This window comes from Primulina eburnea, chromosome 6 (assembly GCF_022965805.1).
Source record: "Primulina eburnea isolate SZY01 chromosome 6, ASM2296580v1, whole genome shotgun sequence".
Lineage (NCBI taxonomy): Eukaryota > Viridiplantae > Streptophyta > Magnoliopsida > Lamiales > Gesneriaceae > Primulina > Primulina eburnea.
Genome location: NC_133106.1, coordinates 6,274,700 through 6,295,086, shown reverse-complemented (window position 1 = coordinate 6,295,086; position 20,387 = coordinate 6,274,700). Strand labels below are relative to the sequence as shown.

Below are 20,387 nucleotides of genomic sequence, written 5' to 3'. Positions count from 1 at the left end.
ATCGCTTCCTGGAAACTACCCCAGAATTTAGAGGCAAATCTGGGATCACGGTCAGATACAATTGAGACTGGCACACCATGCAGTCTCACAACATTCTCAATGTATAAACGGGCCATTCTCTTATAAGGATAAGTCCGCTCATACGGAATAAAATGTGCAGATTTCGAAAGCCGATCAATAATCACCCAAATAGCATCACAGCCCTTGGGCGAACGAGGTAAATGAGTCACAAAATCCATAGCAATATGCTCCCAATTCCATTTTGGGAATTCAAGACTATGGAGCAATCCTCCCGGTTTCATTCTCTCGGCTTTCACTTGCTGGCAGACAAGACATTTAGAAATAAATTCAGCAATGTCCTTCTTCATACGTTTCCACCAAAATTGAGGTCTCAATGTCAAATACATCTTCCGACCTCCAGGGTGAATACTATATTTGCTACAATGTGCTTCTCGAAGAAGGGCAGATCTCAAATCAGAGTCATCAGGAACTACCAGCCGACCATTAAGTCGTAAAGAACCATCAGAAGAAATCTGAAATCCAGACTGATGTCCAGCAGATATAAGTTCTTTCGACTTTTGAATCTGAGCATCGCTTCGTTGGGCCTTTCGTATCTTCGATATCAAACTCGGCTCAATTTTCAATGCTGAGACAGTGACAGAATTCCAATTCGAGTGAAAAGTCCAACCAGAAGTACATATATCTTCATGTACCTTGGCGACACTGACAGAAGCTAGAACAGAATCATGAACTTTACGGCTCAGGGCATCCGCAGTAACATTCACCGATCCGGGGTGATATTGAATCTCACAATCAAAATCCTTCAGGAGATCCATCCACCTGCGTTGCCTCATATTCAAATCAGATTGAGAAAAGAGATATTTCAGACTCTTATGGTCCGAATAGATAACAAACTTTTCTCCGTACAAGTAATGGCGCCAAATCTTCAAAGCGAACACAATGGCGGCCAATTCGAGATCATGAACAGGATAACGAGTTTCATGAGATTTCAATTGACGAGACGCATAAGCAACCACTTTGTCATGTTGCATCAGAACACAGCCCAACCCTTTACCAGACGCATCTGTACAAACCACAAATCCTCCGGTACCTGAGGGAATAGTAAGCACAGGTGCTGTGGTTAATCTCGTCTTCAATTCAAGAAAACTAGCTTCACATTCATCTGACCAAATGAATCTCTGATTCTTCTGTGTCAGTTGAGTAATCGGTTTAGCTATTTTCGAAAATCCTTCAATAAAACGACGATAATATCCAGCTAAACCCATGAAGCTACGGATCTCAGGAACATTCGTAGGTCTCGGCCAATTCAATACAGCTTCGACCTTCGTAGGATCAACAGATATGCCATGTCTCGAAATGACGTGGCCCAGAAATACTACTTTGTCCATCCAGAATTCACATTTGGACAATTTGGCATACAAATGACTAGTACGAAGAGTTTGAAGTACCATTCTCAGATGTTCAGCATGCTCCTTTCTCGATTTCGAATACACAAGAATATCATCGATAAACACAATAACGAATTGGTCCAGATAATCTCGGAAGACCCGATTCATTAAATCCATAAAAATAACAGGAGCATTCGTAAGACCAAAAGGCATAACCAAGAATTCATAGTGGCCATACCTCGTACGAAAAGCAGTTTTGGGCACATCTTCGTCTCGTACTCTTACTTGATGATACCCAGAACGAAGATCAATCTTCGAGTATACAGAAGTACCTTGAAGCTGATCAAACAAATCATCAATACGCGGAAGTGGGTACTTGTTTTTCACAGTAGCCCAATTCAGCTGCCTATAGTCGATACACATTCGCATCGTACCATCTTTCTTCCGAACAAATAAAACTGGAGCTCCCCAAGGTGATACACTCGGTCGAATATATCCCTTATCGAGAAGATCCTGTAATTGTTCTTTCAATTCTTTCAATTCCAATGGTGCCATGCGATAGGGAGCTTTAGATATAGGTGCAGTCCCCGGCACAAGATCAATACTAAACTCAACTTCTCGATGAGGAGGAAAATCAGGAATCTCATCGGGAAATACATCCGGAAATTCTTTCGCAACAGGAATCTCAGATAAGAAAGACTCCTTCTTCGAAATATCAATAGCGTAGATAAGATAACCCTCATCTCCGCTATTCAACAATCGAGAAATCTCCAAGGAAGATACCAATGGAATTTTGGCTTGGGAACCCTTGCCATAAAAATTCCACTTGGGTCCATCAATCGGTCGAAATCGAACCACTCCGTGACAACAATCAACAGTAGCTCGATTCGTCGTCAAAATATTCATGCCAACAATACAATCAAAATCGTGCATTGGGAGGACAATCAAATTCAGAAATACCACATTATACTCGTATATCAATACACAATTATGCACAACTTTCTCAGACAAAATAATCTTCCCTGCTGGCGTGGCTATCGACAAAATATCATACAACGGGGTACACTCAATATCGTGAGATGCAACAAATGCATGAGATATGAATGAATGAGATGCTCCTGTATCAAATAAAACACGTGCAGGATAATCGCAAAGCGTGCAAATACCTGCAATCACACCTCCAGGAGCTTCTCTCGCCTGATCCTCAGTCATGGCATACACTCTCACTTGAGGAGGAACTGGGGCACTCTGACCAACCGGTCCTCGATATCGTGGGACATTCGACTGCTGAAAAGATGGAACAGGAACAGCAGGTCTCGTCATACTAGGGCCACCTCTAAATCCTGGCTGGGGTTGAGCAGAAGTCGTACCCCTGTTCGGACATACTCGAGAGAAATGGCCTTCCTGCACACATTGATAACAAGTACCAAACATACCTCGACACTGCTCGATAGTATGTTTGCCTCCACAATGACTACAGTAGGGAGCTATCACAGGACTCCCTCGCTGTGATCCACTAGAGCTCGAAGAAGACGAAGAAGCAGATCCAGTCTTCTTGAACTTCTTACCCCTCGGTCGCAAAGTAGGCTGCTGAGCTGACACCGGTGGTGGAGGAGTATACTGTGGACCTCCCCGCCTAAGTCCAGCCTCGGCTGCCTTGGCTCGTTCAACTGCCTCTGCGTAGCTGGTAGGCAATCCAGAAACAACATATGTATACAAGACAGGATGTAAACCATTTACAAACCTGCTATATTTTGCCCTCGCATTCCCAGCTACGTGAGGTGCATACTTCAACAAAGGAGAAAACTTTGAAGCATACTCTGCAACAGACATCGTTCCCTGCTGCAGATTATTAAATTCATTCTCCTGAGCAGTATAATAAGAAGGAGGGGAATACTGCTCCAAAAACTGGGCCTTGAAGACATCCCATGTGACTTCAGTCCCGGCCTCTTTCAATCCAATCTCAGCGGCTTCCCACCAAGATTTAGCTCGGTCTTTCAACTGATAGAGAGAAAGTTTCAGTCTCCGAGCCTTGGAATACTCAACAATATTAAACAAGTGCTCGATATCCTTCAGCCAGGCCTCAGCTCTTTCAGCACTCTCAGTGCCAAAGAACTTCGGTGGTTTCAGATCCTGGAATCGAGCCATCACAACATCCATGGACAATCCTTCAAATTGCCCAACAATCCTCTCAGTACTGCTACTCGCAGTTTCATTTGTGTGATCCATCTACAAGTCAAAAGATGAACATCACAATTTCATATCAATTTCATAATCTCATCATCTCATATCATCAATCTCATCAGATACTTACTCAAATCAAATCACATAAGAGCAAGTAATACAAATAAGTCAAACACATACGCACAATTCATTTGTGCCTATTCAAGTGTACACAAGACTCAACAGAGCATTCCCAGCTATGCTCTGATACCACTCTGTGTGGGGCCCTTAGCTCCTAATCGTTATTACAATGCAATCAGATTAGGATTTAATTAATCACAGCGGAAAACGGGTTTAAAATTTCTTTTACGACGAGCCCAAAACATCTCTTCTAGATTTATAATACGGAAAATAGTATCTAATCTCAAATCATAAAACATGCCCACACGAAATCAAAACCAATCATATACAAACAACTCATATCCTCGGGACATGCCCCGGTATATAGATACATATACATATATACTGGGAACAAGACATAAACAAAAAACCTCAGCCCAAGCTGTGGCTTCCTCCAGAAGTGCCCTCTCTGGCCTCCTGATATCCTGGAGTACCTGCCATTGTCCACACACAAAGACAACAACAGCCCCCCTTGGGGGTGAGCAAAGCTCCGTATGGAACAACCACAATATATACCACAAGTATCTAAACAATGATATATGGTATGCAATGCATGTATGTCGTGGAGGTATCAGGTCAAATGCCCATCCACTGAGCACATGTCAGAATCAATCGAATCGCTATCAAATCAAATCAATGCTCGAGCTGGCACACCGGCCTATATGGGAATACACATATGATAGCGTCGACGAAGCGCCATCAATCCCACATCTCATATCCAATCATATGGGGCCACAATTGTCTATGCTTTACGGGTCATATAATACCGGCATAGCGATTGTGTTCACAAACCCCGGAATCCAATCAAATTATATCAGGGTATCCAAGGATCATAGCTCAACGTGCATGTCATGTATCGATGTATGCATAAAATGATGTGTGTTAACAAAACATTTATTTTGTACATCGATACTCAAATCTCAATGTCATGTATGCCACATCAAATCATCAAATAGGCACATAGACACGTATTCCAATCCAATTCCAAACAAATCAATCCAATCATATATCATATAATACAGATACCTGTCGTATGTTACCCGGTCGCAACATACCTCAATTCTTCGTTCCAATTGATGTAGCCTGAAGATATTGATATAACACTTTATCTACATCAATAGCATATTCATTCCAATCAATAACATACTCCAAAATCATTAACATGAGTTTCAAATATCATTTGAAACTTCAAAAATTCATATCAAATCCAAATCATATCATAATTCAATTCCGACTTCGAATACGAGTTTATTGTCGGATATTCTACTACATATCAGAAATTCAACTTCAAATACATGCTATTCCAGCACTTTAATATTTCAAGCTGCTGGAACTAGAAGAAAATTACCTCAGTCTGAAGCCCTCGACGCGCAGATTACAAATATATAATTTGTTTCGCGTTTAGACGGCGTTTCAAAGTCGATTTGGAAGAAAGAAAATCGATTTCCCTCGTTCCTTCTCGAACTCTCTGAAATGAAAATGAAGAAATCGAATGAAAGAATTCATTCTTATCTCCACCGTCTCGGCGCTCGGGCGGTAGAATTCTCGCGCCCGAGCGTGAGACATTCTGCCCCGAGTCTCAAATGCACCGCGCTCAGGCGGTCAAAAACTACCGCCCGGGCACGGCATGTTCTGCCCGAATGCTCGCAATTCTCACCTTGGCGCTCGGGCGGTCATTTTCTACCGCCCAGGCGCCACTCGTACTGTACAAATTTTAAATGTTTGTACTAAATTGGCGTCCGGCCTCTCAAATCAATTCGTACAACATCAATTCATATTCAATATTCATTTTCCAATTTCATTGTCATAATATACATCAAATGTATAATCACATGACAAGTTCATTAATTATCGATAATCATATGAGATTTACGATAATACGATACACGGTCCTTACAGAGATAGATCGAGAAGATTTCTTGGTCTCACCCAGTCCACATACATGATACCATCGTGAAGCGGTTCTCGATGGATGAGTCCATGAGAGGACATCTACCAATGTGTCATGGCGTGTCCCTATCCAAGTCTGTCTCCCAAGACTGATGCAGAGATAGTGGCGATGACACGCATTCCGTATGCTTCGGCAATTGGTAGCATCATGTATGGGATGATATCTACACGTCTTGACGTGGCTTTCGCACTAAGTGTAGTGAGTAGATATCAATCGAACCCTGGTCTTCCACACTAGAAAGCTGTGAAAGACATCCTCAAGTAGTTGAGAAGGACCAATAAAGTGTTCTTGGTCTATGGGGTGGAGAACTAAAATTGGAAGGCTATACCGACTCTAGCTTCCAAAGCAATATCGATGACTCGAAGTCAACCTCTGGTTTTGTATTCATGCTCAATGGTGCTGCAGTCTCTTGGAAGAGTTCCAAGCAAAACAATACTGCGGATTCCAGCAGAGAGACCGAATATATTGCTGCATCAGATGCACCAAGGGAGGGTGTTTGGATAAGGAATTTCGTCCAAGAGTTGGGCGTCATTCCTAATGGAGTTGCTCCTCTCCCGGTGTTGTGTGACAATACGGGAGCTTTAGCTCAAGCAAAGGAGCCAAGGTCTCATCAGAAATCCAAACTAGTATTGAGAAAGTACCACATCCTCGGAGAGATTGTGGAAAGAGGAGAAGTGTCTTTTGACAAAGTCGGCTCCGCCGATAATGTTGTTGATCCACTAGCTAAGCCTTTACCAGGACCATTATTCGACAAGCATCGCGAATCAATGGGTTTAAAGCTTATGGGTAGTTGGCTCTAGTGCAAGTGGGAGATTGTTAGAGTAGGTGCCCGTCGAGCCAAGTGTTGGCCGAGTGTTCACAATGAAACTCTATGTATAAGCAATCTTTATTTTAATAATATTTGAAATTATTATTTTGGCAAATCTTTATCTGTATACCCATGCTAGTTGCATAGATAAAGCCCTTGAATATACAAATAGTAGAAAGAATATGAGATGCTCATATGATGAGTATCATGAAACTCATATTTGTAATACTGTATATTCTAAACGGTTCCTAGTCGATTCAGCCGCCACTAAGAAGGATATAGGCCGCTCGAGTTCGAGACTAGTATCTGCGATGTGAGTACCATGTTTCATTGGTAGGGGACATTGTGATGTCCGAGCATGCAGATAGGTGCTCCTTGTAGAGTGCACTGAACAACCCTCCATTAAAGGACTTTCCAAGTGGTTCTCACTTATCGAGTGGAAATGTCCTAGTTTATGGTTGTACAGAATTAGTCCTTATGACCCGGGACAACATTGAGACTCTATGTGCTAGAATTACACTTTGACTTGTTTACCGACTCTTATGGGGTCATCAGGTGGCAAGGTTGGGTGTTCTGTCGAAACACATAGGAGTCGATGCATTGTAGTCGGGGATTCACCGCTTACCTTCGGGTATGGATATCCTATGTGTTATCATGTGTATGTAGATCGAAATCTCTGGCCAGAGTATGGTTGTAATTATGAAAGGTGTTTCATAGATTATACCATCGATGCAACTACGACATGACACATAGTATCGATTCATTGACAACTCTCGATAAACCAATGGTTGTCGAATCGATCGGGATATATAAGTTGAAGGGACCGTACTGTACGCTAACCATAATTGAATGGTTCTTGCAGGCACTATCATGTGATACCTAGGGAATCACGTAAGCGATGCTGCTAGGCGTTTAACGTGATTGGTTGGGTACTATCAGACTTGAGTTCTGACGTTCTTATTATCAAGGTGTTGATAAATAAGAATGGAGCAATTGGGGTATGCTCATATAAGGACATGTTTAGTCCAAATCACATAGAGATGTGAACCCACGGCTAGTTGTATCAATGAACCATTGAGGGCCACACAAGTACTAGCTTTCTAGATCCCGTTGAGAAGTGAAAATAGTTCAATATGTTGAACGGCTTATAAAGGAGTTTATAAGCGTAAAGAAAATTAGAAGTATGACTTCTATGAGAGAAATGTAAATTTTGATTTATGGAAGTGTTCCTAAATTAAAATTTGGCCAAGTGAATAATATATTTGAAAATTGTGATTTTCATAAACATTGTTATGGACTAATTGAATTAATTCAAGTGTTGAATTAATTAAACACTAGTGGACCTAGTAGAGTCCAAATAATTAAATTAATTCAAGTGTTGAATTAATTAAATATCATTGGGCCTTGTAGAGCCCAATTGGAAATAATTATTTAACTAGTGGGCTTGAGTAAAATCAAGTAAAGTCTAATTGGGCTCAAATATGTTTGAGACAATTTAAATAGTCCATGGGCCTTGTATATGATACAAGCCCACTTAGAAAAGCATGCTAGGGAGGTGAAAGGTTGGGGAATACTTTTGAATAAAATAATGGCATGGCATGCAACTTTTTGGACCAACTTTTCCCACAACCAAGGCTACTCATCCTCCCTCATTCACACACTTGAGATGGCCGAAATATTCAAGTCCTTTCTCTCCATTTTTCTCTTCATTTTTGTTCTTCAATTGTTGAAGGAACAACTCACTTCTCCATGAAAAATCCTCTTAATTTTCTAGTGCAAATTATGAGGGGTTCTAGCTAGTTTAGTGGTGGGCTTGATTTTGAAGGAAAGAAGGACACAAGGAGAGCTTGTAGATTTGTCTTGCCTTTGAAGAGCCAAGTTGTTTACAACTTGGTTGGAGCCACAATCAATCTTTTAAAGATTGATAGGTATATTTTTCTCAACACCCTATGTATGACATAGTTGGATTTTTGTATATGTTTGCACAACTAGTACATGGTGTTCATTTTTGAAAATTTTTTATACCAAAATTTCTGTTTTTATGAATCAAAAGAAATTTTGTGCTTCCGTTGCGGTTTTGAACACCGTATATCGATCCTTTTCAAATTTATGGCGTATTGATTTTATTTATTGTGGCCGGTTAGTAACTCTTTACGGGGTAAACTTTGTCAAATTTTTTTAAAGTTCATATTTCCTCCAAGTCTTTATTTTTTTTAAGGCTTCCGCATTATAGAGTCTATTTCTTTTAAAACGGGTCAAGGTGTCACATTTAGTGGTATCAGAGCCATGGTTCTCGGAACAATGGATTGGCACATGACTTCTTCTGTTTGCGACACTTCGGTATGTATACTTCTGCATCTCATTGATGTAATGATATGATGGTATGTATTTCTTAAGGTATATATATATGATTTCAAATGATTTTAAACTAAGATGCAATGTAGGAGATGCCACCTAAGAGGAAAGTTGTAGAGGAAGAAGATAGTTCCTCATCTCGAGTTGTTGGTGAGTTTAGTAAGTTGCTCAAGGAGCAAGCCAAAGTTCATGGAGAACAGATCCAACAGTTATTGAGATTGCAGAACCCAGATCAAGGGAGAGGTAGAGGCCTTGTGAGGCAGGAGCCCAGTTCAGAGGGAGCTTATGACAGATTTAAAAGAATGAATCCACCTGAGTTCGTGGGAGGTGCGGATCCTCTTGCAGCTATGGAATGGGTTAAAGCTATTGAAGCAATCTTTGACTATCTAAACTTTGAAGATAATGATCGAGTTAGTTGTGCAGTGTTTCTTCTGACCAAGACTGCGCGCATTTGGTGGGAGGCCACGAAGGTAACTGTCAATGTTCATGTTAGAGTAGGTGCCCGTCTAGCCAAGTGTTGGCCGAGTGTTCACAATGAAACTCTATGTATAAGCAGTCTTTATTTTAATAATATTTGAAATTATTACTTTGGCAAATCTTTATCTGTATACCCATGCTAGCTGCATAGATAAAGCCCTTGAATATACAAATAGTAGAAAGAATATGAGATGCTCATATGATGAGTATCATGAAACTCATATTTGTAATACTGTATATTCTAAACGGTTCCTAGTCGATTCAGCCGCCACTAAGAAGGATATAGGCCGCTCGAGTTAGAGACTAGTATCTGCGATGTGAGTACCATGTTTCATTGGTAGGGGACATTGTGATGTCCGAACATGCAGATAGGTGCTCCTTGTAGAGTGCACTGAACAACCCTCCATAAAAGGACTTTCCAAGTGGTTCTCACTTATCGAGTGGAAAAGTCCTGGTTTATGGTTGTACAGAATTAGTCCTTATGACCCGAGACAACATTGAGACTCTATGTGCTAGAATTACACTTTGACTTGTTTACCGACTCTCATGGGGTCATCAGGTGGCAAGGTTGGGTGTTCTGTCGAAACACATAGGAGTCGATGCATTGTAGTCGGGGATTCACCGCTTACCTTTGGGTATGGATATCCTATGTGTTATCATGTGTATGTAGATCGAAATCTCTGGCCAGAGTATGGTTGTAATTATGAAAGGGGTTTCATAGATTACACCATCGATGCAACTACGACATGACACATAGTATCGATTCATTGACAACTCTCGATAAACCAATGGTTGTCGAATCGATCGGGATATATGAGTTGAAGGGACCGTACTGTACGCTAACCATAATTGAATGGTTCTTGCAGGCACTATCATGTGATACCTAGGGAATCACGTAAGCGATGCTGCTAGGCGTTTAACGTGATTGGTTGGGTACTATCAGACTTGAGTTCTGACGTTCTTACTATCAAGGAGTTGATAAGTAAGAATGGGGCAATTGGGGTATGCTCGTATAAGGACATGTTTAGTCCGAATCACATAGAGATGTGAACCCACGGCTAGTTGTATCAATGAACCATTGAGGGCCACACAAGTACTAGCTTTGTAAATCCCGATGAGAAGTAAAAAAAATTGTTCAATGTGTTGAACGGCTTATAAATGTGTTTATAAGCATAAATAAAAATAGAAGTATGACTTCTAAGAGAGAAACATAAATTTTAATTTATGGAAGTGTTCCTAAGATTAAAATTTGGCCAAGTAAATAATGTAGTTGAAAATTGTGATTTTCATAAACATTATTGTGGACTAAATTAAATTAATTCAAGTGTTGAATTAATTAAACACTAGTAGACCTAGTAGAGTCTAAATAATTAAATTAATTCAAGTGTTGAATTAATTAAATAATATTGAGTCTTGTAGAGCTCAATTAAAATAATTATTTAACTAGTGGGACTTGAATAAATTCAAGTAGTATTTAATTAATCTCAAATGTGTTTGAGATAATTAAAATTTAGTCCATGGTTTTTAATGTGTTAGAAACCATATAATATATGCATGACATGCTAGGGTTTGCATGCTTGGGAGGTGAAGAGACTTTGAATACTTTTTAATAAAATAATGCATGGCATGGGGAACAATTTTTCCACTTTTCCCACACCCAAGTCTAGACTTCACTCCCTCATTCTTGTATCTCACCTTGGCCGAAATTTCCCTTCCTTTTCTCTCAAATTTTTCTTCTCTCTTTTGTTCTTCAAGTGTTGGAGAATAAAAGTCTTCTCTTTGAAAAATCCTCTTAATTTTCTAGTGCAAATTAAGAGGGGATTTATCTAGTTGGTGGTGGGCCTAATTTGAAGGAAATTTTTCAAGGATTTGGAGGAGGAGCTTGTAGATCTTCATGCCTTGAAGAGCTTTGTTGTTTGACAACAAAGTTGGAGCCAACATCAACTTTTAAAGTTGATAGGTATATTTTCTTATCATCCTATGAATGGTGTTTTTGTTTTTGTAAATATTACACAAGAACATGTGGTGGCCGAATTTTGGCTTAAAAATCGAAAATTTTTGCTTCCGTTGCGTTTCCGACCACCGTAACCGGTCCGCTTTCAAGTGGTATCAGAGCTAAGGTTACGGATTTTGTGTAATATTTACGTAATATTATGTTGAGATCGATTTCTAACCGCTTGAGAAATTTTTGGTGCATGTATGGTGAAGGCCGAAATTTTTGAAGAAAAACAAAAAAAAAAAAAAAGGTTTTTCGGGCAGCACGGGCTGCCCGGAATGTTCAGTTTTTAAAATAAAAAAAAAAAAATTTTTTGTTGTCGCCGGAATCCGGCGACGGAGCTCCGGCGATGGCGATGACGGCTAGGGTTTCCAAAAGTGTTTTGGTTAATCCAAGTGTCATGGGCCTTGAGATGTTGGGCCATTGGATGGTCAACATATTTTGTGAAATTTAAATGGGCAAAGTATTTTTGGTGAAAAATGAGTTTTGGGCCCTTAAGTTTAAATTTACAATTGTTGCACATATTTTCTCATAAAATAAATAATTGAAGTGGGACTTTAATTATTTATAGTAAATTGTGATTTACAAGAAATTCGATTATAAATAAATTAATTTGAAAGTAGACAAAGGTGTTTGTATACTTTGTTAATTTAATTTATAATTGTGGCGGTTAGTGATTGGATCAAGATATATAATATTGGATCAATTAATTATAGTGATAATTAATTGATGGTGTATGATATGTGATATTATGCATGAAGGATGATCAAAAGCCCAAGCCCAATTTGCTAGGTGTATGCTAGGATATTTGTGTTGTATGATTGTAATAATTATCAATTTTTAAAGTGGGCTTGGTTTATGGCCCGTTCCCACCCCATGAGATGTATCCCTATGTGCCATGGATATTTATTTGTAAATATTAGAATAGGGGAAGATCAAGATTGGAAGATGGTGGCCTTGGTGATTATGAAGATCGAAGACATGTAATATTGGATGCTAATGTAATAATATAGTTGCATTGCATCCCGTGCATTTACCCTAGGATTGGACCTAGGCCCGTGTTTGGCTCACACGGGCCATTAGAGTTGGGGCAATTGATCATCCTTGTACTGTTTTCTATTTATAATATATGCATGATATGTTATAAATAATGAGTATGTGCGTTATTATTATTATAATAACAAAGTTGCATGAATCCGGCAAACATACGATCAAACATGGCGAGCTTTTAAAATAAAATTAATGATGAGACCTTTCAAAATTAAAAACCCTCATTTTGAATAAGATTCAAAATTAATATCAAGCCCGAAAAGGGGAATTATAAATTTGTTTATAATTTCCTTGTCTTCCATCGACAATGGGTGCATGATGAACGCTACCCGTACTCGGGGCTCGGCTCATATTATTGGGGGAGCCTCGAGTGCCGGAAAGCTGTGACATCCATTGACATGGTGATGTGAACTACGTGGAACTCCCATGATTTCGGCTCATATTATTGAGGGAACTCATGGAGACCGTCCATTAAGGTTCAACATCGATGGGTAAGGCTTGACACGTGAAGATGAACGACGTCATATTATTGGGTCCTAATCAAACGTGAGACAAAAGTTTACGTGGAGGGTTGCATTGTGATGCAATTGGAAACTACCTTTTAGGAATTGTGATTGGCTGATATTATTCGGGATCACAATTCGCTAATTGGACCTTACGTACCTACTGAGGAAAGGAGTTTCCCGTTTTCACTAGAGGGTAGTGAAAGATGTCAAAACAGTGGGAGCAAATATTTATGAAGTAAAAGTCCAAACTTCATATCTTACTAAATATTTAAAATAGTCATCAACATTTATCTGTTTTACTTTTCAGTACAAATTGACAATGTCTTCGATGCGCAATTCGATATCTGTAATACTCGATAAACACATATTAACTGGACCTAATTACCTCACTTGGCTAAGAAATTTGAAAATAGTATTGAATTCGGAAAGGGTAACATATACACTGACTCAGTCGCCCCCTGTTGAGGCTCCGACTGACTGCACTCCTGAGGAATTGCAGGCTTACAAGGAATGGTGTGACCATGACTTGATAGCCAGGTGTTATATGCTGACTTCTATGAACGATGAGCTACAGAGGCGTTTTGAGGGTGCAAAGAGTGCTGCTGACATTCATTTGCATCTCAAAGAGCTCTTTGGTGAGCAAACACGACCTCTTAGGCATGCTACCGTCAAGGAGCTGATCACTTTGCGCATGCGAGATGGGACCTCGGTCCATGAGCATGGCCTAAAGGTGATCGGGCTCGTGGACAAGCTCGTTGGCATGGATCTGATCTTGCCTTCGGAGTTGACCACCGACGTGTTGCTGTTATCACTGCCTAGCTCATTTGATCCTTTTGTGGTGAATTTCAACATGAACAAGATGGAACCGACCCTTGAGGAGTTGATAAACATGCTTGTTACGTTTGAATCCACCATCAAGAAAGAGAAGTTGGTTCTTTATGTGGGTTCTTCATCTGGTACGAAGATTGATCCACATGGGAAGGGAAAGAAGAGTTCTTTCCAACGTCCCAAGAAGAACGTGCCCTTGATGAGGCAATCTCCGAATCCCGTTGAGGCAGCCAGACCAGTTAAGGCTGACAAGACTGATGATGTATGTCATCACTGCAAGAAGCCTGGACATTGGAGGCGTAATTGCAAAGAATATCTTGCCCAGAAGTGTTCTGGAAACGGTATGTTCTAAATTTAAGTAAACATTTTAATTAACTCTACTTCTTGGGTATTAGATACCGGTTGTGACTCACATCTCTGTAATGGGTTACAGGTGATGGGAAGAAGTAGGAAGCTTAAGGAAGGTGTGACCTTCTTGAGGATGGGCAATGGAGCAAGAGTTGCTGCCAAGGCTATTAAGGATGTTTACTTATTATTGAACAATGACTTTAAGTTAATTTTAAGAGATGTTTTGTTTGTACCTGTTTGGTGTAAAACATTGTTTCCATTTCTATTGTGATAAAAATGGATATTCTTGTTTATTTAGCAAAGGTGTTTGCAACATTTACAAGAATGAATGTTTAATTGGTACTTGAGAACTTGAAAACGATCACTATAACTTAAAAGTAAAAGATATTCTACTAAATGTCCATTCAAAGGCAGATACCATATGAGATATGGATGGGTAAGCCTCCCAAATATTCTTATCTTAGAATATGGGGAGCCCTGCTTATGTGAAGCAGGTAAGTGGGAGATAAATTGGATTGTTGATCCATTTTGTGTTACTTTGTGGGATATCCAAGGAATTAAGTTGGATATCATTTCTATCATCCCCAAGAAACAAAAGTGTTTGTTTCTAGGAATGCAACCTTTTTGGAAAGGGATTTTTCTATTGGATAGAAAAAGGCAGATGATAGAACTCGAAGAGGTTCGAGAGAAACCCACAATTATAGAACCCACACCCGATGAGCCAAGAGAGGAGATACAAGCTCCTAGCAGATACGAGAAAGTCTCGAGACCACCTATGAGGTATGGTCAGCTTCTTGAAGAAGGCCATGATGAGCCTAACCATGGATGTGATCCATGGACCTTCAAGGAAGCGTTATCTGATGCCAATTCATCCAAGTGACTTGAAGAAATGGAATCTGAGTTGAATTCCATGCATTCGAACCAAGTGTAGGATCTTGTGGATCCACCTGTGGGAACTGTTCCTACAGGGACTTGGGGAGGATGGGAAGGTGTTGACCTTCAAGGCGCGATTGGTGGCAAAAGGATGTACTCAAAGACAAGGAGTTGACTTTGAGGAAACCTTTTCCCAATCGCAATGTTCAAGTCCATAAGGATTTTATTAGCCATAGCTGCATAGTATGACTATGAGATATGGCAGATGGATGTCAAGACAAACTTTCTTAAATGGGGATTTTAAGAAAGTTATTTACATGTCTAAACCTGAAGGGTTTACATCTATCGGAAGTGAGCATATGGTATGTAAACTTCATAGATCTATTTATGATCTAAAGTAGGCATCAAGGAGTTGGAACCTCAGATTCGACAGTACAATCAAATAGTTTGATTTACTAAGAATCCTGAGGAACCTTATGTGTATAAGAAGGTCAGTGGGAGTGTTGTGACATTCCTGGTGCTTTATGTTGATGACATTCTACTCATTGGGAATGATGTAGGAATGTTGCAATCAACTAAGATATGGTTAGCGAGTAAGTTCTCGATGAAGGACTTGGGTGAAGCATCTTTTGTATTGGGATACAGATCTATTGAGATAGATCGAAAAGATGGCTTGGTCTCACCCAGTCCACATACATTGATACCATCGTGAAGCAGTTCTCGATGGATGAGTCCATGAGAGGACATCTACCAGTGTGTCATGGCGTGTCCCTATCCAAGTCTGTCTCCTGAGACTGATGCAGAGATAGTGACGATGACATGCATTCCGTATGCTTCGGCAATTGGTAACATCATGTATGGGATGATATCTACACGTCCTGACGTGGCGTTTTCACTATGTGTAGTGAAAAGATATCAATCGAACCCCGGTCTTCCACAACTAGAAAGCTGTGAAAGACATCCTCAAGTTGTTGAGAAGGACCAATAAGTTGTTCTTGGTCTATGGGGTGGAGAACTGAAATTGGAAGGCTATACCGACTCTGGCTTCCAAAGCGATATCGATGACTCGAAGTCAACCTCTAAGTTTGTATTCATGCTCAAAGGTGCTGCTGTCTCTTGGAAGAGTTCCAAGCAAGACAATACTACGGATTCCAGCACAGAGGCCGAATACATTGCTGCATCAGATGCAGCAAGAGAGGCTGTTTGGATAAGGAATTTCGTCCAAGAGTTGGACGTCATTCCTAATGGAATTGCTCCTATCCCGGTGTTGTGTGACAACACGGGAGCTATAGCTCAAGCAAAGGAGCCAAGGTCTCATCAGAAATCCAAACTAGTATTGAGAAAGTACCACATCCTCGGAGAGATTGTGGAATGAAGAGTAGTGTCTATTGACAAAGTCGGCTCCGCAGATTATGTTGTTGATCCACTAGCTAAGCCTTTACCTGGACTATTATTCGACAAGCATCGCGAATCAATGGGTTTTAAGCATATGGGTAGTTGGCTCTAGTGCAAGTGGGAGATTGTTAGAGTAGGTGCCCGTCGAGCCAAGTGTTGGCCGAGTGTTCACAATGAAACTCTATGTATAAGCAGTCTTTATTTTAATAATATTTGAAATTATTACTTTGGCAAATCTTTATCTGTATACCCATGCTAGCTGCATAGATAAAGCCCTTGAATATACAAATAGTAGAAAGAATATGAGATGCTCATATGATGAGTATCATGAAACTCATATTTGTAATACTGTATATTCTAAACGGTTCCTAGTCGATTCAGCCGCCACTAAGAAGGATATAGGCCGCTCGAGTTAGAGACTAGTATCTGCGATATGAGTACCATGTTTCATTGGTAGGGGACATTGTGATGTCCGAACATGCAGATAGGTGCTCCTTGTAGAGTGCACTGAACAACCCTCCATAAAAGGAATTTCCAAGTGGTTCTCACTTATCGAGTGGAAAAGTCCTGGTTTATGGTTGTACAGAATTAGTCCTTATGACCCGAGACAACATTGAGACTCTATGTGCTAGAATTACACTTTGACTTGTTTACCGACTCTCATGGGGTCATCAGGTGGCAAGGTTGGGTGTTCTGTCGAAACACATAGGAGTCGATGCATTGTAGTCGGGGATTCACCGCTTACCTTTGGGTATGGATATCCTATGTGTTATCATGTGTATGTAGATCGAAATCTCTGGCCAGAGTATGGTTGTAATTATGAAAGGGGTTTCATAGATTACACCATCGATGCAACTACGACATGACACATAGTATCGATTCATTGACAACTCTCGATAAACCAATGGTTGTCGAATCGATCGGGATATATGAGTTGAAGGGACCGTACTGTACGCTAACCATAATTGAATGGTTCTTGCAGGCACTATCATGTGATACCTAGGGAATCACGTAAGCGATGCTGCTAGGCGTTTAACGTGATTGGTTGGGTACTATCAGACTTGAGTTCTGACGTTCTTACTATCAAGGAGTTGATAAGTAAGAATGGGGCAATTGGGGTATGCTCGTATAAGGACATGTTTAGTCCGAATCACATAGAGATGTGAACCCACGGCTAGTTGTATCAATGAACCATTGAGGGCCACACAAGTACTAGCTTTGTAAATCCCGATGAGAAGTAAAAAAAATTGTTCAATGTGTTGAACGGCTTATAAATGTGTTTATAAGCATAAATAAAAATAGAAGTATGACTTCTAAGAGAGAAACATAAATTTTAATTTATGGAAGTGTTCCTAAGATTAAAATTTGGCCAAGTAAATAATGTAGTTGAAAATTGTGATTTTCATAAACATTATTGTGGACTAAATTAAATTAATTCAAGTGTTGAATTAATTAAACACTAGTGGACCTAGTAGAGTCTAAATAATTAAATTAATTCAAGTGTTGAATTAATTAAATAATATTGAGTCTTGTAGAGCTCAATTAAAATAATTATTTAACTAGTGGGACTTGAATAAATTCAAGTAGTATTTAATTAATCTCAAATGTGTTTGAGATAATTAAAATTTAGTCCATGGTTTTTAATGTGTTAGAAACCATATAATATATGCATGACATGCTAGGGTTTGCATGCTTGGGAGGTGAAGAGACTTTGAATACTTTTTAATAAAATAATGCATGGCATGGGGAACAATTTTTCCACTTTTCCTACACCCAAGTCTAGACTTCACTCCCTCATTCTTGTATCTCACCTTGGCCGAAATTTCCCTTCCTTTTCTCTCAAATTTTTCTTCTCTCTTTTGTTCTTCAAGTGTTGGAGAATAAAAGTTTTCTCTTTGAAAAATCCTCTTAATTTTCTAGTGCAAATTAAGAGGGGATTTATCTAGTTGGTGGTGGGCCTAATTTGAAGGAAATTTTTCAAGGATTTGGAGGAGGAGCTTGTAGATCTTCATGCCTTGAAGAGCTTTGTTGTTTGACAACAAAGTTGGAGCCAACATCAACTTTTAAAGTTGATAGGTATATTTTCTTATCATCCTATGAATGGTGTTTTTGTTTTTGTAAATATTACACAAGAACATGTGGTGGCCGAATTTTGGCTTAAAAATCGAAAATTTTTGCTTCCGTTGCGTTTCCGGCCACCGTAACCGGTCCGCTTTCAGTTGAAACCCTTAAATGGAATGAGTTCAAGGAGCTATTTTATGACAAATATTTCTCCACGGATGTCAAGACTCGGAAAGTGAAGGAGTTCTTGGAACTAAACCAGGGCAACTTGAATGTGAATGATTATATTTTGAAGTTTGAAGAAGGTTGCTTGTTTGTTCCTTTCATTGCTTCGAATGACAAAGATCGAGGGGAACACTTCATGAGAGGCTTGAGAGCCGAGCTCAGGAGGGATGTCAGAATGTCTAAGGCCGCAACGTACAAGGAGATCGTGGAGAAAGCTCTTTTAGCGGAACAGGATGAGAAAGAGATTGAGAAGGAAAGACAATTGAGAAGGCAAAACTTCAATCAAAAGAATCAAGTTTCGAATCAAAGTTTTAAAGGGGGATACAAAGGCAAAGGAAAAGAAGAACATCGAGGTAAAGCTCCTGCAGTTCAGTCTGAGACGAATAGGCCTTTATGTTCCAAATGCAACAAGCCCCACAAGGGTGAATGTCTCGTAGGGAGCAACAAATGTTACAGATGTGGAGGTGCAGGTCACATTTCCATCAACTGCACCCAATCTTCAGGCCGAGGACAAGTCCAATGGCGCATCCTCTTTGACTAAGGAGGATGTTAATCCGGATACCTCGGTTATATCAGGTACTATTCAGATTTCAGGCAATGTAGCCCTTACTTTAATTGATACTGGAGCTACACATTCTTTTATGTCTGAAATTTTCATGAGATCGTTGGGTATTGCACCTATATTTGAACCTCTCCAGTTTACTATTATGCTTCCCTCGGGAGATGTGATTTGCCCAACAAGTGTGATTAGAGCTTGTCCTATTCTAGTGAATGAGAGAATTTTGTTTGCTGATCTTATTGTCATTCCTATGATTGAGTTTGATGTGATTTTGGGTATGGATTGGCTATCATCGTATCGTGCAGTGATAGATTGTGTTGAGAAGATGGTGCGATTTCCAACAGAAGAAGGTGACATCAATGTCTTCAAGGGTTCAGGTACTTCGCTTGGCACTTCTTTTATTTCTTGCTTGAAGGTGAATAAGATGTTGGTTAAGGGTTGTCATGGATTTCTGACGTCAGTGATGGATGTGAGTAAGGAATATAATGTGGATGTGAATGATATTGATGTTGTTCGAGAGTATTCGGATGTCTTTGCCGATGATGTGCCGGGGTTGCCACCCGATAGATAAGTCGAGTTTGTCATTGATGTTGTACCTGTTACTGCTCCTATTTCTAAAGACCCTTATCGAATGGCACCGACTGAAATGAAAGAATTAAAGAACCAATTGCAAGAACTGTTAGATAAGGGCTTTATTCGACCGAGTTCTTCACCTTGGGGAGCACCCGTATTGTTTGTGAAAAAGAAAGATGGGTCACTACGTTTGTGTATTGACTACCGAGAGATCAACAAAGTTACAATTAAGAACAAGTATCCTTTGCCCCAAATTGATGATCTTTTTGACCAATTGCAAGGGGCAACAGTATTTTCCAAGATTGATTTGCGATCGGGTTATCACCAATTGAAAGTGAAAGAAGACGACATACCTAAGACTGCTTTTCGAACTAGGTATGGTCATTATGAATTTTTGATTATGTCTTTCGGGTTAACGAATGCACCGTCAGTTTTTATGGATCTTATGAATAGAGTCTTCCAGTCTTCTTTGGACAGTTTCGTCATTGTATTTATTGATGATATTTTGGTTTATTCGAAGACTCGAGAACTTCATCGAGAACATTTGAGAACTGTGCTGCAGCAATTGAGGGATAACAATTTATATGCCAAGTTAAAGAAGTGCGAGTTTTGGTTGGACCAAGTGACTTT

The 20,387-nt window shown here is 39.8% G+C and overlaps 1 protein-coding gene across 1 annotated transcript; it reads left to right on the top strand.

Annotated features, from left to right (window-relative positions):
* Positions 1–8,958: 8,958 nt before the first annotated feature.
* Positions 8,959–19,755, top strand: LOC140835293 (uncharacterized). Its single transcript, XM_073200784.1, has 3 exons — positions 8,959–9,276; positions 18,588–18,978; positions 19,082–19,755. Exons 1-3 carry the CDS (start codon positions 8,959–8,961, stop codon positions 19,753–19,755), a joined length of 1,383 nt encoding a protein of 460 aa, XP_073056885.1.
* The last annotated feature ends 632 nt before the right edge of the window (positions 19,756–20,387 follow it).